The sequence below is a fragment of the Anguilla anguilla genome, chromosome 12, assembly GCF_013347855.1.
Source record: "Anguilla anguilla isolate fAngAng1 chromosome 12, fAngAng1.pri, whole genome shotgun sequence".
In the NCBI taxonomy this organism is placed as follows: domain Eukaryota; kingdom Metazoa; phylum Chordata; class Actinopteri; order Anguilliformes; family Anguillidae; genus Anguilla; species Anguilla anguilla.
The window spans coordinates 22415801-22441344 of record NC_049212.1 but is presented as its reverse complement, the minus strand read 5'-3'; the positions used below and the strand labels follow the sequence as shown (position 1 = coordinate 22441344).

Genomic DNA, 25544 nt, shown 5'->3' with positions numbered 1-25544 from the left:
TGTGAGTCACAGTTATTGGCACCCCAATTTAAATTTAAGGATTCAGAGTACATCAGGTATTCATTGAAATTAAATAGGCACTGCCAATAAAAAGCAGATTTTACAGGAGTAGGGGCAGAAATTCAAATGTTAACTGCGAGCCTCTGTCTCCCGTTCCAGGGAACTACGGGGAGAGCGGCATGGAGGCGTTCAAAGACATGGCCGCCAAAGAGGGGATCTGCATCGCGCACTCGGACAAGATCTACAGCAACGCCGGGGAGCCGGGCTTCGACAGGCTGCTGCGGAAGCTCCGGGGCCACCTGCCCAAGGCGCGCGTGGTGGCCTGCTTCTGCGAGGGCATGACCGTGCGCGGGATCCTCATGGCCATGCGCCGCCAGAAGCTGGTGGGGGAGTTCCTGCTGCTCGGGAGGTCAGTGCCCAACGCGCGCCCGCTGAGTCGAAACGCCGCCCCCGACCCGCCCTGACCTCTGACCTCAGGGTCAGTGTGCCTGGGTGCATGTGGGGCAAGACTGCGGCGCTGCTCACGCAGATTACCGCACACACGTATGCTTGTACTCGTACATATAGAAATATGTGTGTGCATGTGCGTTGGTGGTAGCACAGACATGTATGTGCACGTGTGCGTGTGCGCATGAACATGCAGTGGCGGACTATGTGATTTTGTGGGCCATTTCAACGTCAATCTTTTCAGCCCCCTCCCATTCAAAGAGCATAACTTGCCCTTGTTGCTCGTCATACAAAAAAACTCAGTGAACTGATTTTTATATTTACAGCAAAAATACAAACTTTAAAATGAATTACTTATAAATTAGAAATACACCTGAGTGCGATTACACCTTTCATTTCAGTCCCCAGCATGCATACCAGTGTTAGTGGTTATAACTTAAAATTCAACAGAGAGCAATCATCATTTCTTCGTATCCCGCTATCTTTAGAAATCTTAAGAGGCTCATTTTTTACTTCAGAAGTGTTAGCTTATTTGCTAACATGCTGATTTGTCATGCTAGTAAAGCTAATTGAATTGAACTGAGAGTAATATGAACAGATCAGGCCACTGAGCTACATCATCTGACATTGGAGACTACGCAAGTCCTATGTGGGCTCCTTGATCTGAATGGGAGGACATTATTTTTCTCACTTTAATGAGCTATAATTTACCAACTCACAGTGGCAGCTACTACACCAACTTTTTGCTGCAAGCAAAGAAAAGGCTTGTTTCATTTGTTCCCATTTTTAACAAATGAAGCCACGGACTAACAAATAACACGAAAGACACTGTTACAGCATCACAGAGCCATAAACAGAATGTTAAATTGATGTATAGGCCACTTATGATGGTCATTATTAATGGAAAAATCAACCAAAAGATGTATGATATCTCCATTTGCGTCATAACTGGAGGCAAGGCATCATCATATGGCTGGGTGTGATGAGGTGATATCTGTGCTGAGCTGAGCAGGGTGTATGGGCTTGAGAGTGGGGGAGGGGTTCATTTAATTTCACCTGAAGACAGACATAAACCCCTCCGTGAGTATGGGAGCTTCTCAAATGAAATGTGTGAATCATGGTTAAATCCATCTCTGCCAGAAAACACACTCACACACACACACATGCGCACACACAGCAGACGCAAGCACATACACAATCAGAAAGCAGTGCTTTGCTGCAGTCCAGGATGAACAGTGTGGCAATTTGTTCATTGCTTTTGTTGATTGCTGCTCTCACAAATCCAGACGCGTCCCTGTGTCTCAGACAAGGTTACGTCCCTGCCCCTCCTCTCTGCAGTGACATTTTCTTCCTACGCCGATTTCATTGTCAACAACACAACTGACTGTGTTTGTAGGGGAGAGATGGTGGAGTGAGTGTGTACGTGTGTGCGTGTGTTTTGTGTGTTGTGTGTGAGCGTGTGTGCGTGTGCATGTATGCACATGTGCGCGTGTGCGTGTGTGTGTGTGTGCCATACTGGCAAGGTGTGGGGAGAGCTGGGTCCTTGTTATGGTTGGAATCCCAGCATGCATCTGTCAGACCAGGTGACCATCTCGTTAATGCTTTGGGGACAAATCAACTGGAAGTATTTTAAGCTCTGTGAGGAGCCCCATTTGAGTACATATGAGCCTGGCCAGTACATCAAAAATTCTGATACGTATCCAGAAATGAACCCACAAAGCAATGATGTACATCTCTCAGAAGTACGTACTTGTGCAAATCAATCATGTTTTTTTAAGTGTCCTGTCATTTTCAGATCATCATTCCCCAACATCTCCACCCTGATCCTGGATGTACAAAAGGAGATAGCCATCTTTATATTCAACTGTCATCCTCTTCCTCGTCCTCCTCCTCATCATCACCGTCTTTGTCGCCTTCACTGTTCCCCATGCTAACAAAAGAAGAAGCTCTTTAACAGTTCTGGTCACTGCTGAAGCCACACCCATCACATGCTGTAAGCATCACAGAGACCAGTGACATAAACAAGGGCTTCACAGGTAACGTGTCTATCTACACTGTACTTATAGTCATTTTAATTATTGTACAATGTAACACTTTATTGCCTGCATCTAATATGAGCTGCTAACCCAAGGGTAGACATACTGCATATAAAATATGTGCTGGAGCACGAAATAACTTTCTGTCAAGTAAAACACACCTGCATAGTTGTAGGCATTTTTCTTAAGGCAGTCTTTGCCAGAAATATCATGGGAGCCATTCTTAGACTTCTTACAAAAATTGTCTAATTTATTTCTTCTGCATTTTTCAGTACGCTTCAGTTCTATTTTAGGTGTTCCATAAAATTCCTCTGATATCACTAAGGGCTGCCCACAAAACATATATTCCTTTCACCTTTTAAGGGAGTAGGAAAGGTGTGTGTGCTAAGAGTGCTTTGGGGAAAACAAAGCTAGCTTGCCTCCCCCAATCACATCTCTCACCTCAGTGTGACCCTTGCTCTGCTCAAAATACGCCACACCCACACAGAATTCCATCGATCCTATATTCCACTGCCAGTGGTGTTAATGCTGAATCAGAGAGCAGCTGCTTGACGGTTGCTTTCTAAAGAGATGTCAAAGCCTCAGAAAAAATTAGTAGGTGTTTTTTTTTCTCTGAAGGCAACTCTATGTTTTGACTTTATTCTACGAAGAGCTTGGGCAGCTGCTGATAAAGAGATACTGAGGCAGAGCGAGAGGAGCATTTTTGCCTGTGCCGGCATCTCTCGCCCCCACAAAGATGTAGGAAAATGAAGGAAGGATTCATCTTCTTTATGGACACCCTGTGTGGAACCTGTCACCATCTGATGACACGTGCAATTTGCAGAGCCCGTCACTCTTTGATGGCATGTGTGCTCCCTCCTAGGGGAGAACAAAGAGCTTGCCCATTAACATGTCTAGAGTTTACAAAGCAAGGCGAAATGCCTTGTCAGTGAATCGATTTCCTCAGAATACACGGCTGTCCTCCTCAATAATGTATCTGGGAGTTATGATTGAAGCTCACTCTGGTCTGAAGTACAATTTTTTCCCCCTCTAGAACAGAGACAAATACAAACATAGCCTTCTTTTCCTCCATACATTTATGGACAGAAATGGCTGGTATATAAAAATAGCCTTTAGTCACAAAAATAAACTGAACCAAGATCGAACAAAAGCATGGGACCAAATTGACCTGTCATTGTGGCAAACTCTGTCACTGTACATGCTCATGATAAATGAAAAAAAGACCACCTTACCTATGGCTGCATTCAAATATCACTGCACAATGCTTACCTGCCCTTACTGCTGTAATTCCTTGAAAATGTCTTGTCTTTGGTTGCTGGGCAACACAGGTCTCTTTTCATACTTTTCCATAAGAGGCTGTTACTCATCAAGCAGCGGTTTCACTTGATTAGTTTTCCCTGCAGCAAATGCTCTCCATTGCTGCTCTCATCCCTCGAGAATAACCTACAGGAATACCTGTTGAAATAAATGGAAGTTGAAAGCCATTTTAAATAACATAAAAATAACAAATGAATGCTATCACGGGGAGAATGGGACACAAATACAGCCTTTTCACATTTCTACTGTTTTCAAGTGCCAGTGACTTTCATTATAAATGTCTATCAAAATTGTAGCTTTAACAATGCTTAATTTTGTGAAGATGAAGAAGATTCTACATTCTATTTCAAATAATTTGTTTCCATGCGAATATACATTGATATCCTTCAGCTGTCTCTTCCTGGAGCATGCATGGGTACATGCAGTACTGGCACAAACAGTACGAGGCTGTACTGTTCCCTGGTTATCGCATTCCTCTCTCCCAGTCCATGTATAATTGATAATGGTCTGGTTTTTCCTCCTTGCTGAAATAGGTGATGTCCACTTCTTTGAGTTTGACTGTAGTCACATGGTCTCTAGCTGCATTCCTCCCCCTGTGCACAGATCCCCTGAATATTTACACTTATGACTAAAAAGATTACAGTTTTATGCCAACAATAAATTCTATATATATAAATGCATACATTTGTACTATGTACATACTGTGTGTGTGTATATATATATATATATATATATACACAGATGGATGACAAATGAAAGGAAAAACCTGAATAAATGAGTAGAGAAACATAAAGAATGCAGATGCTTCCATACAGGTGTACTGCATGCGATTAATATCCTATCATGCTCTGTGGCATGTATAAAGATGCTGAGCAGGCCTAGTTGAGCTTGATTTTGCTTGAATATTCAATTTAAAAATGTAAAATATCTATAATGGGTCTTAAACTGAACAGGTAATTTCTTCACCCCATAGAGTACAGAGCTCTTTTAGAATGAAAAACATTGCATTGACTATTTTGCTTTGTGCTGGCTCTTGAGGTGAAGTCTGTCAATTCCTCCCCTGTGCACACTTTTAGTGTACTTTGGCTGTTGAGGTTATAATTAGATTAGCTGGAAATTATAAACAAACCAAAAAAATCCACTCAAATGGTTGCTGCTTGATTGGCCTCTTACCTCAGACAAATGAACAGCGCTCCCTGTCATGTGGCTCTAAATGGGGTTTGTTGACGAGTTGTTTCTTCTGTAATCATCCTGTGATTAAAATGTTCCAGAACCCATTATGAGACGGCACCTCACTGCAGCTATGCTGACTCCTCTACAGGACTGATAATAATTAAATTAAGAATCGATACATCTTTACAGTGGTATGAGTTGCTCCGACAGCTGCTCCATTCTGCATAGAATCTGTCTGTATGTGACAGCTTCTTGGGAATCATCATAGATCTTCCCGCTTGGGCAATGTTTAAATTATCACTGATACGCATTCCTATTAAAATGGTGGCTGTAATACACTGGATATATCACCATAAATGAAAAATACGTTTTTTTCAAGATTCACTATAAGATATTACAGATTATTATCATTTGCCTGTTGTATTATTACTATTTTTTCCTGTGAGTCATTCCTTTATCTTGTCCTCTCTGAAGGTAGCATGTATGCCCTTCTGCCTTGCCGGCCAGCATGGCTGATGGTAATTTAAACTCGCCTCCTTGGTAGCCGAAAAGATTAATTTCATCTCCCCTCTGACGTGTGGGATCTTCTGAGACCTGGAGATAAAGACTGCTCGTGTAATCCTGTTTTGGCCACTTATCACCCTGTCGCTCTGCGGTGCTGAATTTCTCATTTCCTGCTACAGAAAGGAAGCTCTGGAGTTACGGAGAGGAACGTACTTTAGAAAGTAACGACCCACAGCACGGGTGCACGGTGGTCCACGTGAAGCGCAGGGACAGGAACTATTCAGAAATCCATGGCTTTTTCTGAGGTGCTGACCTGTTGAGTTATGCATTTACTGTTGTCTGCAGGTACATACTGCAGATATGTACCTTCAGACAATAGTATGATTTGTATGATTGTATGATTGCCTTTTGATCTTCAGAATGCCCAGCAGTGCATGTGGACCCTCCCACCTTTGGTGGAAGGCAGACAGAAAAAACCCAGCTCTCAGCTCCTGTTCACAAGACTGTCCAAATTCAATGTTCCTATTGTCAGATACTACTACTACTAATAATAATAATAATAATAATAAAATAAAATTAATAATAATAATAATAATAATAATAATAATAATAAATAAATAATGGTGGTGCAGTGGGTAGCACGGTCACCTCACAGCAAGTTCTATGGTTTGAATTCCAGTTGGGGCCTTTCTTTGGTCCTTGGTCACCATTAGGAGAAAATTGTTTGCTCACCATCAGGAAAAATCTTTCTATAAGATTAATTCCTTTATGGTGGTGGTCTTCTTCAGACATCAGTATAATGTCCCCTTCTTTTTTATATCATAATAACGAAATAATCAATTTCATTGTGTCAATTATGACATAAAAACAAGGGGACATTATACTACATTATACTATTAATTTTATGCTCTGACTTACAGGTTGCATGTTATCTGTATGATGCACTCTATGAAGTGCTTAGTGACAGTTTCTTTAAGAACACTACACAAGTATATCTGTTTTGGTTTTGATTTAATTTCATTTCTGCTAAAGGCTTTACCTGTTATAAGTTATACAATATATTACAGGACTCATTATAGTGGTGTCTATCCACTTCTTGTCATGGGCATCTCTAGTCATGACAGATTTAGCTCACAGTTCACTTAGCATGTGATTGGCTCTCAGACCAGTCAATGGTTCTATTTTCTACCCAGAAATTGCTTCAATTAATTCATTAAAACCTGAAAGGAAATGAGAACCAGGAAATGTCCTGTGCCTGTTTAAGGAATAACTAGGTGAGGCAAGCAGCTACCATTACTAATTGCATTCAGCTGCTGTCTTAAAACTGCTTGGCTATTTTTCATGGGATTGTACCTTTTCAAGCAACAACCTGCTGTGATAGATTTTTCTTCCCTGTGTTCTTGTACCCATGGGTTCTGACTGGGAAAAAGGATTGCTAGTGGCTAGTGTTAGGAGGCTGGTGAAAACTGCACAGTCTTTTCTTTTTGGCCTGTTAGCCCTGTATGCAGGTTAGAGTAGTGCAGAACACATCACCCTCGGGGCTGAAGGAATTGGAGTTTGTTCCTTAATTGAAATGACGTGTCTGAAACGTGACAGTATTGATTCACCTGTTTTTTTAACACCCCCCCCCCCCCCCCCCCCCCGACCAACCCACCCACCCACCCCCACCAGCATTCCCACTGCCTTGGGCAGCAAGCGATCATGCTTGGACCTCTAATGAATAGTAATGACTGTAATGGACCTATTTCACCAGTGGACCAAGGAGAAAAAATGCTATGTCCTGTACTAATGATAGTGATGGACAAATACTGACCTTGGTTAGCTGCATCCTTCATTCTTTTGTATTTAAACTTGCTAGATATGGTTGTGTCATAGTTTCCTTGTTCATTTAAATTCTTTGCCTCTCTGGCAAATTATCTTCACACTGAACCTCCATCGTGATTACAGCTAATTGGGAATGCGCTTTTTTGCATGTACAGATGTGAGATACAATGGCACACAGCATGAGATGATTCATTACCAGAGATGGAAATAAAGTGAACAGTAAAATGTCCAGCAATAATTAAACTCAGAGTGAGTATACTGTATGTCTAATAACGATCATATTTACTTTGTAAGGGATGATTTAACGCTGAACGTTTACTGTGTGCTTTAGCATGACCACCCCCCCCCCCCCCCCCAAAAAAAGAGAAAAAACCCACACACAGAGCCAGAGCACTTAAGTTTTCTTTTAAAAAAAACACTTGGGTGTCATTTCTCAGTTATGAGTATGAATAACTGTGCCATGGGTCCAGTGATAAATGGCTGGAGCCTCAGCTTTAGCTGGTGTCTAACATTTACGGTGTCCGATTCAAAACATTGAATTCACATTCGTAAATATTTGCCCTCGATGAACCTTATTGACTCTCTTTAAGCTTATGTCAATAGAAAATGACCTGTTGTTGGTTAATCTTGACACCACCTTGTCATTGAAGAGCAATTTGGCTGCTATGCACATGCAGTCAATATGAATGCCAGTGGCAGGAGGGGTGCAGTGTATTCTGAAATGCAGTGCAGAGGAAGAGATGTGGGGTATGTTGACATCTTTAGCTGAAGTCCTGAAATTTCACAGCACGTGAAAGGCCCGGAGGGGCCTCCACACATGGTGCTGCAGCCAATTAACACATGGTTGCTATAGACATATTCAACGGCACATTCAGCAGGATCAGACACCGCTAATGTGTTACAGTAATCTGACTGTATTTTTCTGCAAAGCACTGGGTGTTTCTCTTTACAGATCAGTGAGCTCGTATTGCACTATAGCGTAATACTGAATGCAAGCGTGCGAGCAGTATATCCTAATTGAGGAGAACTGGCTATGGTTAATGATATTGAGTATTTAATGAATTAATTGCTGAATTACTAAAAACAGGTTGAGACCAATAATCGGTTTAATGGGAAGTTTTCCACCTCGTAAATTATCAGCTCAGCAGCTGCCACCGCATACATTTATATTTTACTACCCCCCACTCCCCCCCAAATTTTTTTTCTTGGTGGCCATGATGTAATTTATACAAAAATAGCAAGATAAAATAGTATACTGTTCCCAGTGGTATTTGTTATTTTTCACTAATATGTCTTTGGTCTTGTACTCATAAGGAAAAGGGACACACTTGATATTATGTGTCAACACTAACTAAAATTTCAGTATAACCCTCCCATTAGCTATATAATCTGAATTGTGCAAAACAAGTCTTAAAAATAAATGAACTCTGTGCTCTGGTGTTACTAAATGAAGCAAAATACTATCTTATCTTCATGAAGACTATTTTTATCAAGGTGCTCAATGGTGTCAGTTTTCACTGTCATTTCAAGTTGCGTGTGTTTTGGATGCACTTCCTGTTTCCTTTGCTGGAATACTCTGTGCAGGGGGAAGAGGTTTTGTTCTCCCCTTCCAACCTCTCACTCTCAGTCTGTCAGGATCACATCTTTCTGTGGTGTTACGTTCAGAAAAATCTGCCAAGCATCCAGTCCCGCAAGGCTCTGCAGAGCAGTCTGTGAGATGAATAATAATAGGGAGAGAGAGAGAGAGAATGTATATGGGCGTGTGTGTGTATGTATGTCTGAGAAAGAGAAAAATGGGAAAGCAAATTAGTGAGAGAGGAGAGGGAGATGAAAGAGGAAAGAGAGAGAAAGATAAAAAGAAGGGAAAAGAAAGTGAGAGGGAGGGCAAAGCGGGAGAAAATAGTAATGAGAATGAAAGAAAGAAGAAATAGAAGGTGCAGCTGGAAACATTGGTTCAGGATGGAGGGTGTTTTCAGTCTTATTGTTATGATAATTTGTGTTGGTGTGTGCAGTTCATTCCATTACAGGAGCATTGTTTCTTCTTGCTTAATTTTCAACATAGTTTCTATATTCTCTGTTTATTTGGTACATGTTAATTAAGCACGAGCAAAAACAACACAAATTTTTGGCAAACTTTGATAATGTTTATACTTTGAGAGACTGAATATTAATTATGAACCAGATCCCAAAATGTATGATAATAAGGGCTATAAACTATGATGACAATTGTGAATTTATTGAAATGTAGCTGAATTCACTGTAAAAGCAGGAAAAAATTCAGAATGAAAAAAGTAATTCAACATTCAGCTATCAGTCAATTCTTTTGTTTTTTAAACACAATGCAGATGTCAGATTTTTCTGTCTCCAAAAACCTGGTTTAACTAGGTTCTGTAATTGCATGTTTGAATGGTTTTAGGCTCAGCGAGATGTCTCCTGTGCATGGTGGTTGTGGGTATAGGCTTCCATTTGCTGTTCAGTGAATTGTTCACCAATCTGAAGACTTGACCTGGATGCTGCAGATAAGCCATTCCTCAGTGTGTTACCAGTACTGATGATGTGGTGCATTTACCTCTAGCTCTTTCAAAATGGCAGTCATCCTGCCACTCTCAGAACCAGTTTGGTGTCACTTGGTAAAATGAATGTATTTCATGGCAAATTGGCTGAAATCATAATGTGCCCATACTCAACATATTTTTAGCATGGCTACTATTTTTAAAGATGTTCAATTATGTTCTAAAGACATTGTTATCAACAATGATTGGTACCATACTTGATATTTCGCATGAACTATTAACAAAAAGGCATAGAGTAGATTGTTTTTTTTTTGTATCCGAACAACTCATCTGCACATATTTGTGCTGAGCATATTTGTGTTTAATTTGTTTTTCTGACCAATTCCCATATAGTATTCACCTCACATTGTCATCTATCTGTGATGACCAAACAGTTTAAAGATCCTAAAATCAGAAACATAAAAGTATGCATTTATTGTGTGTTATTTGAAGATCCATCACTTTGATCTAACCCTGACAGATGTACTATATGCATAATATTCATAAGGCAGTTACCCTCATGGTACATCAATAAAGTAAAAAATGTTATGCTCTGTCAGTCAACACATGGATTGTGTTGCCCTAGGAACTTGACGAGTGTGACACTTGTTCTGCTTAGTGCTGCAGATAAAATGGCGTCCCCAGTGCACTGCGCTCATGCAGGTTTTGTTTCAGTCTGATAACATTTTTAACATTTGCTCATGTGGCTCACGTTTGTGAACTCACTGGGCAAACTGCCCTGTCTTGGTGGCATGTGGTCCCTTACATAAATAATTTGAGCTTTAAGGAAATGTTCCTCTCAAATGTTTGTGGTAAACAGTTCCCTTCTAGACAGCTTATTAAAATAATTTTTTTGTAGAGGACACAATTCTTTTGTGTACGCCTTCATCCTGGTTTGTCCTTCACCGTGACCCACAAATGAATGCAAATACTTTCATAAATGCAGGCATTTTTTTTATTCCTGATTTTAGTGATTCTTCAGCTCATAGTCAAACTGTGCTTGGGAAGAAAATAGTAAGGCAATAATTTATATGGAGTCAAAGGACAAATGTTTAATTTATCAAGCAAAATTATCTTATTAATGAATTCAGTTACTCATTAGGTAATTGAAAAATTAATGTACATTCACTGTATTCAGTTGTTCTTCCTCTTTTCCTGAAGCCACTCACAGGGGAAAACCAGTTCATGCGTGTGCAATTGTTTAGTAACAGCTTGCCAGTTTATATGGAGTGCCATGTTCAATGAGCTACCCATTACATTACATTACATTTATTTGGCAGACGCTTTTATCCAAAGCGATGTACAAAAAGTGCATTTCATGGTCATAGACAACTACTAAACACAGGTTCAGTAAGATACAATACTTATTTTGTACAGCTATTTCTAGCCAAGAACACAGTTTAGTTTAGTGAACACTATTCAGATCTAACCTCTGCAAAGCCAACTAGGCAGAAGAATAAGCTACAGTATTATGACAAATACAAATTACCAAAAAGTGCTGGGATGGGGCAACATGTAACAAGTGTCATGAAAAAAAAAAAGGGGGGGGGGGGGATTTAGAGTGAAATAGACAGCGTGGTGGTGGTTAGTCTAGGTATAGTCTGAAGAGATGAGTCTTCAGGCCACGGCGGAAGATGGGTAGTGAGGGGGAGGTTCGGAGAGGGACGAGGACATACCCCCATTCCTCAGTGGAGAGCTTTAGCAAAACTGTCAGTTTAGGGGCCTATTTAACCTCTAGTGAAAGTAAGCATCATGTACTTGTTGATTCACCTTTATTCGTCTTCACAGGATGAAACATTGCTTGAGGTTTGACGCTTTCTCTTTTTATCACGTCTTCTTTTGTCTCTATCCCATAGCAGAGTAGTTGATGTGAACATAAAACAATGGGAGAACAAAGTATTTAGTTTCATCTTTTTTGCCTGAAGTTTCTTCTTTTAAGATGCATTCAAATGTTAATCTTGCATTGCACACTTTCATGTACAAGAACTATATGTTCAAAAAAATAAAAAACTGCAGCTGAAGTTATCACTCTGTACTATAATTTTTACTATGTTTGGAGTAGACCAATATATTATTGCATGTATATATTTAATATTATCAATATCATTACTATATACTCATCATTTATTTATGGTTTCAAGTGCTACTGACAAATTCAATGTCTTGCCTAGTTCTGCATAATAATGAACACATGGCATCTTTGTGTCATCATTTGCTTGCTTTATGTTCCTATGGTTTATGGTTTATGGTTCTGTGCCATTTGTTGAGTAATGCACTGACTATTTCCACAATTTGTAATGGTTTTCTTAATCATCAAGAACCTTAAGAGCAAATATATCTCTGAAGCAAATATATCTCTGAATAGAAATATTTCTAATCCTGTCAGCCATAAGAACCATTGCAATTACATGTAATTAATTGTGTTTATTATTGAAGTATTTGTTGGTAACAAGTTGTTTTTTCATAAGCCATTCTTTCCCGCATATCCTTGTGGCTAACCTCAATTAATTCTAGCTATAATACAATGTTAGATTTGAACTTGTTATTTTTTGTGTGTGTGTATGGCTTGGGGGTTGCTGTCAGTCAGAAAGGAATAAATAGTACTGGTTAAAGATTTCTGCTAAATAGCAGGAATTCACTAATGTTTAATATTTAGGCCAAATCTGCTGGATTACTGCATCCCTCACAGGGAGTGTCCTTTATCCCTTAATCTTTTTGATATAAAAAGGATTGGCCTTATGGTGAATGCACAGAAATGAAATCAGACCTGTGACACCCTTAAGCATGTATTCCTAGGCTTATTCCCACAGATTTAACTGGCACTAAATGTCTCTCGCTTTTATGAAATGGAGCAGACTGTTCTCAGTATGCGCTCTGGCCATTGATTCGTACTGTTACCGTAGGACCAAGTCCAGATGGCATCCCCATTCACCTTTGATGTGTGCTGTAGGCTTCCTGCTTAGCAGAAGAGATCATGGAGAGAAACACTAAAGGTTGCAGTAAACTCACTGTGGTCTATTCACAAACTATAGATAACTTTATTGCCTGCTTAAATTGTGTTAAGCTATTGGGTAGCTACCCTTTCTGTTATACTGTGATTTATTTTTCCCTCATCGCTGATCGAGATCGCATAAAGACTAGCCTGTGGAGTCTGTCTGCAGCTGGGTGGATGAGAACTTGGTTTTTCCCCTCGCTGGTGGAGACTAGGAGCAGCGTGATTGCATTCAGTGAGCGTGGAGTTAACTGACTTGAGTATGATGTCTGATCCCATCCTCACTGCAGCCAGCTGCTGCATACCAGACTCCTTCGTGCCTGCTGTTGCCACAGCAACAGAGACATCTGCCAGTTCTAATACATTGGGGGGAAATAACCACAAAAGTAAGGTTGAGGGTCTGGACTCTATCAGCTGGGTTGTACCCTACTGTGAAGGACGTTCGTTCTGTCTCCATCTTTGAAAGCTTGGCCAAGTGTGTAGGCCGCACTGCAGCTGCATGCATACAAGTGCACACACACACACATGCTCTTATACACGAACATACACACACACAGTACACACACACACACACACGCACACACACACAAGCACAGACTTCCGCTGCAGGCTTTAAACACACTGCTGTTGACTACCAGTTGGGCAGGGCCATTGTCTTCCAATTACCAACCATTAGACACACCTCTTCATGCAAATGACTGTTGTTAGGAATAGAAATGAGCTGAGACTGACATCGGCTCCACTTAGAATAATTATCGTCTCCTTGCAGTGGAGGATGTGGCACTTGAAAAATCACAAAGACTTTAACATCGAGACCAATTACAGCACAAGGCCTTATCTAATGAGACGTTTTCAGACCAGCCCCTTGCTTAAGTTTACAGATTCTGGAGCATCTATATGTCCATTCATTGTTGGTGCAAAATAGATGCAGCATTTGAAATCATATGTCAACAGCTATGACACAGGCACGAGCACACAAATGTGATGCTCATTGGTGATGCACAATTAAGCGTTGCTTTGCTCAAATACTGCAAGAACCTCTCATCCAGTACAACGGGTCCAACATTTAAATTCATTGTACTGTAATCAACAGTATGGTTTTACAAAAAAAAGGAAATCTTTTATGACCCATGTTATCAATCAGGTATGTTTTGAGGTGGATTTACAGTAGAAAACTGTGGAAGTCACTTGAATCTCAGCGGAATGTCCTGACGTTTTATGCAGGTTGACACAGCCCTGGGAAATGCACTGGCTGAGTAACTGTACAGTCCCAGGATAATTTTTTATACAATAGTAGAGGATTCATATACCAGCCTAACAGCAAGAGACTGGAATTTATGTTGCAGGTGCCTCGTTGTTTCACTTCTCGCGGATAACATGAGGCTGTGCAAATGGTGTCCCAGGACACATAATCAGGTGCATAAATCGTGTGGCTTCTTTATGCGTGGTGCATCCCTCCCTGTGAAGCTGTTATTCACTGTTGGGAATTATGACGGGCACCATTTGCAATGTGGAATGTTTACACGAGATGAACTTGCCTCTTGTTTCCACAATTAATGACCGGTGAGTTCATCCATCATTCCATTTCCCACTGTCCTCTCTGCACAGACAAAACATCCATGAGTGGTAGTGGCCATCATTGTGATGCCTGTTTGTTTTGGGGATTTTTTAGCTTCATTATCATTTGCGTTATTTGATTAAGCTGTTACAGCAGAGAGAGTTAATTTTGGGGGGATATTTTTATTGAATGCTTAAGGTTATTTAAGCCTGGTTTTAATGAAATGGCAACGTATTCATGATGGCCTTGTATGGTGGGGCAGGCTTTAGCTTTCAGGGATACTACCTTATTTTATAAAGATGATTTTGTGCATATAACCCGGTTGAGGCTTTAAACACTAGCTTCTGATGATCGAGGGTAGGATTTCTGAAGCCTATTCCACTAGTTCACTAAGACTACAGTCAGGCTTAATGATGAATTTAACCATGTCATCTTAACAGCAAAGGAGCGAAAACCATATCTCCTGGCAAACAGCCATGAGCATCTTTAAAGTCCTCGGTGCACAATGATCCGTGGAACGTGTGCCTTTAATTACTCTTTTGTGCTGCTATATCATTGGCTGAGTGTGCTTATGTAGCCACTGATAGATAACAGCACGGCAGTATACACATCATGACTGCTTTATGTCTTCAGTTTTATGAATTGCACTTTACGGTAATTAAATATGAAGAACGCATGCTGGCATCATGTTTTGATGCCATTGCATTCATTGTTAACCTGATGCTTGGAGAATGCACAGTCCAAAACTCAGTATTGGGAGTGGATCTTTCACATCATACATTCCTCTGTAATATTTACTGTGTATCATAAATTCTAAATTTCATGTTTAATCTTTATGAAACTTGTTCCCAAGTTCCCAGTTCTGCGTTTTCAGGTTTTCCTTGCACTTTAAGGGTGTTTGTGTGTGGGTCTTCACTTTGAGAATAAATCTGCAGTATAAAGGACAGGAAGTTGCTGGCTGGATTCTGGGGAGCCCGTGGTGAGAATTGTCACCCTGTTTCAGCCGGGAGGTGGAGCTGTCACCGGAGCTGATGGAGTGGAGCCTCGCCAGAGGAGGCACGGATAAAAATACCATCCATCTTCTTTCCCAGACGTGCCCCCGCCCCACCTCCCCAAACCGGCCGCTCCCCACTCATTCCTCATGCGCTCCAGCACTCCCCCCTGGTGTCTTTATAGTCTGACTAATCGCTCGGCGTACTCATTCCATCTCAGGACCTGTCCTGTCCCGAGAGTAAACCCCCAAACAGCCCCCTGCTCCCTGAACTTTATCTTTCCATAACAGGAAACTTCACCTGCGGGACAACGCCTCCCAGCTCTCTGTAGCCACTGTTTTTTGAGGGACATTAGTCATCGTGTTCTGAAAGACTGTCACCACATGGCTTATTCCAGCGTGCTAAATTAATTTCTGTGTAAAAAAAAAAATTTCTGTGCCCTTGGTGGACAGCACGAGTAGTGTGGTTTTTCAGATAGTGAACTTCCAGATGAAATAGGATCTATCTTAGTCCTTGTATACCTTATTTTATACATTTTTGTTAATTTCTATCAAGGGTGTGGTAAAAAGCAGTCGACTGTAACTGTTACAGCTGTAAATTGTACTCTTACAAATGGAATCCATGATTGTTTTTCTGCTAATCAGCTTTCAGTTGAATTGGAACAACAGAGAATTGGAACAATCCTGACAAGGCCAATTGGCCTGGAGAAAGGATTCATGCTAAATTGTGCGGCTGTTATTTTTACTGTGGTGTTAGCAGGCAATAATGAAGGGACATTTGTAAATTATAACCTGCATGTTCTTTCAGATGATTAAAAAAAAATCAGATGATCTTTTGATTAAATAAAAATGCAGGATAATGTATGCATGTCACATCAGCTGCCTGCGGTGTGCACCAGTTATTGCTGTCGGATGCGAGTTAATTATGCCAAACAGTCAACATGCCACAGCCTCTACTGGGAACCTTTTTCCCAGCTGCAGAGGCTCTACAGTCTGCAATAAAGTCAATAGAATCTGTAAGGTTGGCACAGGCTTCCCAACAGACCTTCCCTTGTGACCATAAATACCCACCAACCCTCGACACCACCCAATGTCATAGCCAGATCCTGCAAATAAGGTTATCAAAACCCAGCGAAACAGCCCCAAAACAAGTATATACGTAACCTCAAATTTGAATTTGTCATGACTGGCACTCAAAAGTAAACTGAAAAAACTGGGCATCATTGACCTTGCTGAGCTGTGCAGAACCGGTTCAGTACTTCGTATCATTTTGAGGAGGGTATTGCAATTGATACCTTATTTTTGGTGAGATGTACTCATACCCCCATCTGCTTGTCAAGAAATGGTGGGGAGCTGTGCAGCTATGACTTGTCAAGGTTTGAATCGTGTCCTCTGATTAAAGGCTGACGTGCGACTTGCTGGCATTGCACCTGTATTTGTAAATATGATGTGCTGAAATGTCCATGGCCTTGCGCAGAAGCATTCATTAGCGAGAAGTGGGAAGGCTGAATGTCATTCTGTTTGTCACGTCTCGTTTTTCAAGATGGTTTTGGAGTTCCTTATGTTCATCTTGTGTACAGCTAGCTCTCTCCTTTTTAGCAGTGTATTTAATGAATCTCTTCACCGAGACAGACCTGTTTATTGAAACTGATTCATGAATATTCCCCTTTCAGCGACATAAATCACTTTTCATTACATCCTTACAAGCTTTGCCAAACACAACCTTTCTGCTTCTGTGTCTTTAGTAAGTCTCTCTGGAGCCCTCTGCATGCCCGGTGCTAAGCGCGCTCTCAGGAATGGTTATGCTCTAGTGCAGAGCAGTAATTTGTTCTCATTTGCAAATACATCAAGGGGTAATAACTATATCCTTTTTTTCCTCAGTGCCCACCTATCTGAGTGGTAAAAATGAAAAGTAATTACATTTATAAGATAAGTTGCTCACCAAAAAATGTTCTGTTTTTATCAGTATTGCCATTATTTTTAATATGATGAAAGCAGATCTTAATATACTCTGTGTATGAACTTAGTGGACACCCTTATTCAGGGTGAATAACTGAACTTGCTATTAATACACATGCACAAAGCCATTTATGCAGCTGGATTTTTAATGGGCCCACTGTGGCAAAGCTGTCAACTGTAATGTTTTGCCCAGGGATATGAACCCATGTCCCTGAGGCACATAGGCTCCTACTGTGAGTACAATGCAATGCCTTTTAATCTGTGAGTGTTCTCAGTATTTGGGAGTTTTCCTTGGGGCAGCTTTGTTAGCAGTCATAGGAGCAGGGATTACTACGGCATTTGTGTTGCTATGCTGTTATAGATTAGGCATTTTCATCAGTTTTTTTTATGAGTCTTCATCTCTCTCGGCCTTTACCTCTTTGATTGCCTGGGGGATTTCCCCTCTAGAGGACTGGGGTGTTCCAATTTACCAGTCTCAGAATACATCTGTTCTCTCGCTCCCTTGTCCATCTCATGGTAATTCACTGTGACACTTAAGGAAGCCACCCCTGTCATTCCTGCTGCACAAATATGAGCACTTAAAATAAATGAAGATGAATCTTAAAGCAATTTGCGCTCCTGGCTTCAGCTCTGTTCCACAGGTTCAGTTCATCTGCCTGTTGTGTAGGGAGTCACTTTCACATCATAGCCTGCAGGCCCCTGATTATCCGTGGTGCCGTGCCTTAAAACTGCAGACTAAAAAACAGCAATTAAGGCAACCAGTGATATTACTCTCAAGTAAAGGCAATACATTTATATATGAAGATGACTTAAAAATCAATATGTATTTTTTAAAGCCATGTTTCCCACTTAAAGTCAAAGATATGTTCACGGGAAGTTATTTCCCTCAGACAAAAGAGCCTTGCACATTCAGTGCAATGATTTGGTGCTTTTTTAGAGAAATCAATCGACACATCTTGTGGGGATTCTGGTGTAGTAAACCTTCTAAATGAGTTTGATAAATGTACTGTACAGTTGATAATGGCTTTTTCTGAGTAAGAGAGAAAGCAGGTCTTTTTAAAATTACAGTTATTTTTTGAATCTTGCACTATATTGTTTGTTTCTGCTCTGTGAACCCTTGCGGTTTTATAAAAATTGGTTACTTTAGAAGTTGACCACCTAAAAACTGCCTTTTAAAAAATATTTTTTCCTGTGCAGAATTTTGTGTTGCATATTTTAGTGCTAATTAGTAACCTTAAGCATTCCTATTTGAAGATAATGTGATGTTTTCTTGGTGAACAGCATGACTTGTTGGATCTGTTATCTTTATAAATGATGTACTGGCAGCTGTTGGTGGAACCATTTATTCTTTAATGCCTTTCCCTGTTTTTGTCCCAGTCTGTAATGCCAGGTCCTACTCCCACTACAATGCTCATCGCAAACCTCTGACATACTCAATTCCGGAGAGCCAAAGACAAACATGTGCTCTCCTCCGAAGTACACAATGTCCCTGCTGCATCTTTTCACAAACTTTTCAAAAGACATGAGAAGGCGTGCACGGGCTTGAGAGAGAGAGAAAGACACTTCAGGTGCGGCTCAACAGGCGAGTGCCCGTATGTCCGGTGGGGGTGGCTGGCGCGCGATGGGATGCCGCCATCCCCGCAGGCTGAACACCCCCCCCCCCACCCCTTTCTGGGTGATGCTCGCCCCAATTATGCATCGCCCAGCAGGGCTGCAGATCACTCAGCACTGGCATGGTCTGGGTTTGACTCCAGACCGTGGGGCCCACCCATGCTCTGGGACGGCACTTTAATAGTATGAGCCTTCCAACGGCCCCATAAAACCTCTTCTTTGCCAGTCTGTGCTTTCCTGGCTGTGGGTGTGAAGACACTGTGCAAGCTTCTATGCTTCCCACGGAGGGGAATATATTCAAAGTGTTTCATTTTCTGCAATTATTCCCAGACATTTGTTGTTGTTTATTAAGATGAATGATTCCCATCATTAATTTTTGTACATATTTTTTAAACATTGTGCGAATGCTGTGGTAGCAGGTATGTCATAATGATGAACGGGGATTAAAATAACTCCTTTAGTGTTCCTGGCAGAGCCCTCTGTGCTTTAGTATCATTAGCTGTGGTCAATATAAAACATGCATAATTAGTTCCCCGATGCCGGCACTACATTAGGAATGGTTACGCACAGCAGTGACACAGTTCCATGGGACACGCAGCATTTAAATGCTAGTTTCCAACCTTGACCCTGCGTCAGTGGAGCCAGCCTTCCGTGCAGTTCCCACTCCTTCCACAGTCCCTTGCTAATTATCAGCGCAGCTGTAATTCTGTAGTCAAGTGCTGACAGCCATTGTGCCCCCCCCCCCCCCCCAGCTCCTGTGCTCTGAGTAACACCCTGACGACACTGGCCTATTGCCAGGCAAAACTTTTGGCTGCGAGTGAGAATCTGGTATGGATAGAGAGGAGGTCAAGGTAGAGAGAGCAAGAGGGAGAAGAAAGAGAGAGCCAACAGAGAGAGAGAGAGAGAGAGAGAGAGAGAGAGAGAGGAGAAAGAGAGCCAACAGAGAGAGAGAGAGAGCGAGAGGAGAAAGAAAGCCAACAGAGAGAAAGAGAGAATGGGCAGTAAGAAGTAATGAAGTGTGTCATGAATGAATGAGAGGCAAAGTTGAAACTGAAACCCACAGCTGCCAATGGGAGTGACCCACGTAACTTGTCACAGTCATTATGGATTAGTAGCCTCTGTGTGTGTGTGTGTGTGTGTGTGTGAGTAAACACATGCATGTGCAGGCTTTTGCGTTGGTGTGTGGGCACAGTGCAGCTTCACTTCAAATAGAAGGCTATTACAGAGGGGACTGGGGTTCAGGTGCGTCCAGCAGTGTGACTGGCACTGGTAATTACAGGCTATTATGGGACCCATCAGTAAACTGCTGCAGAGGCGGGATTGGGCTTCCTGGGGATTGCGCTGGGAGTGGCACGTCAGCGAGGCGAAATCCTCCTCCTCCTCGTCCTCATCCTCCTCAGTCCTCTTCTCCTCTTATGCGTGGCCCTTTTAAAATGCCTGTCCTCATGTGCTGAGACGTGCTGATTGGACACACTTTTCGGCCAGTCTTGCTTTGTGTGTGAGCTACAAGACATACTGCATTTCTCTCCATGTCCATGTCAAGTACAGCCTGTTAAACATACAGTAGTGCTTTACAGCCTATGTGGGTGAATGAGGCACTTTAAAGAATGGCTTTAAAAAAAAAATCATATTCATAATGTCTTCTTGGGCTGAGAAAAAAACATATTGAGTAATCTCACTTGAGCTCTTACACATGTACTGTAGCCTTTCTGTTTTATGTTTTTAATAACTGAACAAATCAACTGACCAACCAGGCAAATGAAGAAAAGCAAGCCAGCCCTAATGTAAGTGCATGGATCAGAGCTTTTCTTAATGAGTATTAATTACTTGTTTGGGGAGTTGAAGGCTCTGCTCTGTAGCGTATCCTTGTTCCCCTCCCCACCTCTTGACATCTCTGAATATAACTCTGGTTTTTTTGTAAGAGAGAGGAGCAAACAAAGCTTGTCTGAGACCTGTTAAACAGATATTTTCCTCTAGTGTTAAACACAAAAACACTCAGCAAAAACTCAGTTCTATTGAGCTGTGTTAGAGCTGAACTGCCACATTACCATAACACAGATTGAGAAGGCATTCTAAGTTTATATTTTCACTCTCAGTGACTCACTGACTCGTTCACTCGCTCCCTTAATAGCATGCTTACTTGCTCACTTGGAATGAGCATCAACAGCAACCAAAGCACCAAATGCATGGACTGAAGAAACCTCCACATCTCCTTGGCCCCTCAGACCTCACTGGCAGTTCCTGCGGGACCTTAAGCCCTACATTATTGGTTTCTGCATTATTGAAAGGATAATACCTAAAGGCCCTAATCTATCATCTGGAATGTACAAAGATCTAATTAAAACATTAATTGAAGATGGATTAATGGCCAAACTCTGCATAGTATTTCTGGAGGCAGTTCTCAGTTCTTTCGAAGAAGGAGAGTTGACTTTTGTATAGCACACAGGGATCTATTTGAAAAACAGTTCAATAATCTGTTATTTTGGATACATACTTCCTCATAGTGGGGGAAGAATACCCAATCCAGCTTAGAGTAGCTTTCCACAAAAGAACTTTGTTCGAGGAATGAAAGTGATGTGTTTTCTGTCTAAGGTGTTCATTAGAGAGCCTGCAATGAGAAATCCTACTTCTGGCCTTTATATTATAGCTTTTTATAGAATTTATAGCTGTGTGTGTGTGCGCACTGTGTGTTTGTGTGTGTGTGTGTGTGTGTGTGTGTGTGAACGTACCTGTGCATGCATGTGTGCGTGCGTGTGTGCATGTGTGAGACAGGGATACTGTAGATAGGGAGTAACTTTTAGCCTGATTGTGGGCAGGGTTGTGATCATGCTCAGTTGTCTATCCACTCCAAGGTAGCACTGGGCACGGTGAATAGCATAAAAACAAAAAAAGAGCCTCAAATGGGAGAAAAGAGCCATGCAGCCGTTTGCCCGTGTTGTGAAATCTCTGTGTCTTGTTAGGGGTGCGGGCTGCACATGTATTTGAGAACTGGAGGGGTCTGGTTTTTAACCAGGCAAACTGACATGTTCTGAGAGTCTGGATATACTTTTACCCATCATCGCTCATGCTGTGTAATCAGCTTAGAAACCTCATATGCTGCATGTGCTTCTGTTTGACAATTGTGACATATCCCAAATGGGTTCTTCCCTGACCATATAGTCAAGGTCGCGCCCTGTTTCCCTTCTTAGTGCCACTGCTTGATGGGTGAGAGAATGCCTGACTGCTTTTCAGTATTTTAAAAAGCTTTTAATGCTTATGAAATGTATGATGTCAAAAAAAGTATAAAATATCTTAATGACATAAGGACTAATTACTGCTTATATAAGCTGCCATGTTAGTCATTGATTACATCATCTCTTCTCTGGGCCAGACTGCTTAGCTTTGATTGGCCTTACAGGGGGACCCTGATATTGGAAGGTTATTGTGTTATGGTGTTCAAGCCATCTGTCCAGAAGCCATTCAGATTGATACTTATGGCGTCTTAGTTTTGGACTAGAAAGTTCAAATGAAAAATTAGTATTGATAGAACTGACTTCCTTAAAAGGGCCACACGTCTCACATTAGCTCTTATACCATTAGATTCATAGTCACTGACATTACTTCTACATCTGTGTATGTGTTGGGCATATTTTCTGCGTTCTGTGTTATATAAATATTTATGTTCCATGTATAATTTCTGTGTAATTTACTCTTAATCTCAGTTGAAATGTCACCTTAGTCTGTCTTCGATTTAATACAGTGCAGATTCTAATGAATAATTTAGTCGTTTAAAAAAAACAAAAACAAAAAAAACTGTAGCAATTACAAACAAAGGGGTACCAGGAATAAATATAGTATTGAAACTAGTGCGAACAGACAGTGCTGTTAAATGCAAAATTGTGAGGCTTGTACAGACTGAATAAATGGCTAAGCCTTTGCTTGACGAGCGTGCGACCGTGCGTGCGTATGTGTGTGTCTGTCAGGATGGGGAATGCTGCCACTCAGTTTGACACTTTCAGAGCAGTGAATGTAATTGTACACTGGAGGCTCAAGGGTTTCAGGCAGAGCTGATGTCTGGAGTCGGTTCAGCCGTGGTAGCAGAACTCTTCAGTCAACAAATACTCCAACTGACATCAAACCCCCTGAATATATTTGCCTGAATTCCAAATATAGACTGGATCTTCTCAGCGTGATCCACACAAGATGATTAAATTGGGTGACAAGCATGAATATAATTTTAAGCAAAGATGTGTACTTTCCTTGCTGTGTTGGTTAATATCTGACATTTCTAGCTTGTGCACAGGCTAAGAGCGAGACCGAACATTTTGTTCAGTGAGAGAGCTATAAAAAACATCTGCAACTTGGGAGCATTTTGCGTGACAACGGAGCTTATTTGTCTCCGGTGTGAAAATTAAAGGGAAAGCGACTGAGTAATGCGACTGACAGACTGACAGGCAACATTGCAGTGTCTTGTGCTGTACAGCAGATGTTCATTTTGGAACACTAGAGTCCACGTCAGGTTGCTATGGCAGCAAACGTGGTTGAACCAGACATTCAGTGAAGGACCTGATAGGCATGTCCTCGCTTTTCTGTGTGCCTTCCAGGCTCTCTGCTCGGCGTGTACAGTGTGATTGCTCCTCTGTCACCTTCCCTGGTCATAAGCCAGAAAAACTGTAGCTTTGAGGAAAAGGTGTGTTTTTTTTCCCAGAGAATTGAAGTAAATGAATTGTTCCTCTGATGGAAAGGCCACAGTGGTACCACAATGCAACGGTGGAAAAGCAACAAAATGCCCATGCAATCTAGAGCAGGAAAGAGGTACAGTACAGTAGCAAGAATTGAGAATCCCATTTCAGAGAACTTGTCCGTCATTCCCTGGGGTTATGCCTTACTGTGGCTGAACAGTGCCTGAATCTCTCCCACTGTCTGTTCTGAATGACTGCAACTAAATTTGCAAACTTGGGGAGGACTGTGTTCTTCGTTAAAACAGTCCAGCTCAGACCTGCGTATGCATGACACAAGCATGGAAATGTCTTAGCACTTGCATGGATTCACTGAGTAATGACACCAGAGAAAAAGAAACAGCGAGTGATGTGGATCCTGGCCCTTGTTCCAAATGCAGAAACGCCATCAGTGTTCTGCTCCTTCTTGCTGCGATGCCTATAAACTCCAGTGTGAAAACAAACACCATTAAATCCTCTTGGTTATAGATCAGGCGATCTGAAGATTAAAACAGGGATGGGGGGACGAGGAGAAAGTACAGAATCACACAATTAATCAGTTATTGGACATTGTCCACTAGCTCATTGATCCACCAGCTTACCCTGCTCTCTTCAGAATAATTCTTTAGATAGCCAAAGAGGAGGGTTACTTTGCCAGAACAACCCCTGTTTCAACTTTTTATTCTTCAAAAAAATCCACAGGGGCTAAGATATTATAATTAAATATTGATGGTTATCCCTATTAAGTAAAATAAAAGTAGAATTTGTGTATCATGTGCCCTAGCAAAAATAAGATCACCACAGCTTCACATTTGCAATTTGAATTATTCATCCCAATATGAGAGGTTGATATGGTGAATGGAGAAATGGTAAAGGGGAATATGATAAATTCTGCTGTTCATAATGACAACAAGAAGAAAACGATCTAATCTGTGCTTTGGGGACCTTGCTGTCTTCAGCAATTGGAAAATGATGGCACTGGAGATAAAGCTTTATTGATTTAGAAAGAATAATTTTTGATCTCCATATCTTTTAACATTACATTTGTATTGATTTGTTTGTGTATATTTTTTGTGCTATTATATGTGTTTCTGCCTATGTGGTTGTTTGACAGATGTTATGATGGAAATGTTTGTGTTTCCTTTTTGAAAAACATCATGCATCAGACAGCACTTTCTGATTTTCCAGGCACCATTGGATGAAGTGCACTACATGGAACAAAAGGTGGGGGTGGTAGACAAGGTGGGAGGCAGGCAAGTGGGCGAATGGGGTTTACTGAATTCAGCATTGGAGGTTGTAATTTGAGTTCACATTAAACATGTCCCCAGCATGCTTCCTTTTCCCATCGCCCATCCTCCGGCCACCTCTAACATCCACCAAGTCTAGTTACAATTTTTGTCATTATTGACTGACAGGAAAACACCCACACTACATTTAAAATAACATGGTGCTGTTGGGTTCAAGAGTGCAAAGAGGTCACTATTTAATTTGGATGAACAGCTCCGCCACAGCAACTGTCCCTAATGCTCTTACTGATGCACTTTAGCCTTCCATCCATTAGCAATGCTCCAAAATTGCCTAATTTTTTCAATCAGCAATGAAATATAATCACTTGTATATTTTGCTTTTGCTTTTATCGACCCTTTCTCCAGTTCTTTATTTTTGTCATATCTAGGAAACAGAATGAAGGTTATTACATTTTACTGGAGTGCTGGTGTGGAAAAGAGCCAAGGTCCTGTATCCATTCTGGATGCACTTTGCGACCCTCAAATGTGATCAAGACCTGCTGAATGCAGAATCCTGTATTCTAGCAAACACCTTGATCAACCTACTGTCATGAAATAGCACGCTTCTTCCAGGAAATTATCTTGTGGCTCAGTGCC

General features: G+C 41.3%; 1 protein-coding gene across 1 annotated transcript in view; it reads left to right on the top strand.

Moving 5' to 3' along the window:
• grm5b (glutamate receptor, metabotropic 5b) overlaps positions 1 to 25544 on the top strand; it is a 74792-nt gene that overhangs the window by 18223 nt on the left and 31025 nt on the right. Inside the window, exon 3 of the mRNA XM_035383725.1 lies at positions 160 to 409. Coding sequence (XP_035239616.1) covers positions 160 to 409 — 250 coding nt within the window. The remainder of the gene's footprint in view (positions 1 to 159; positions 410 to 25544) is intronic.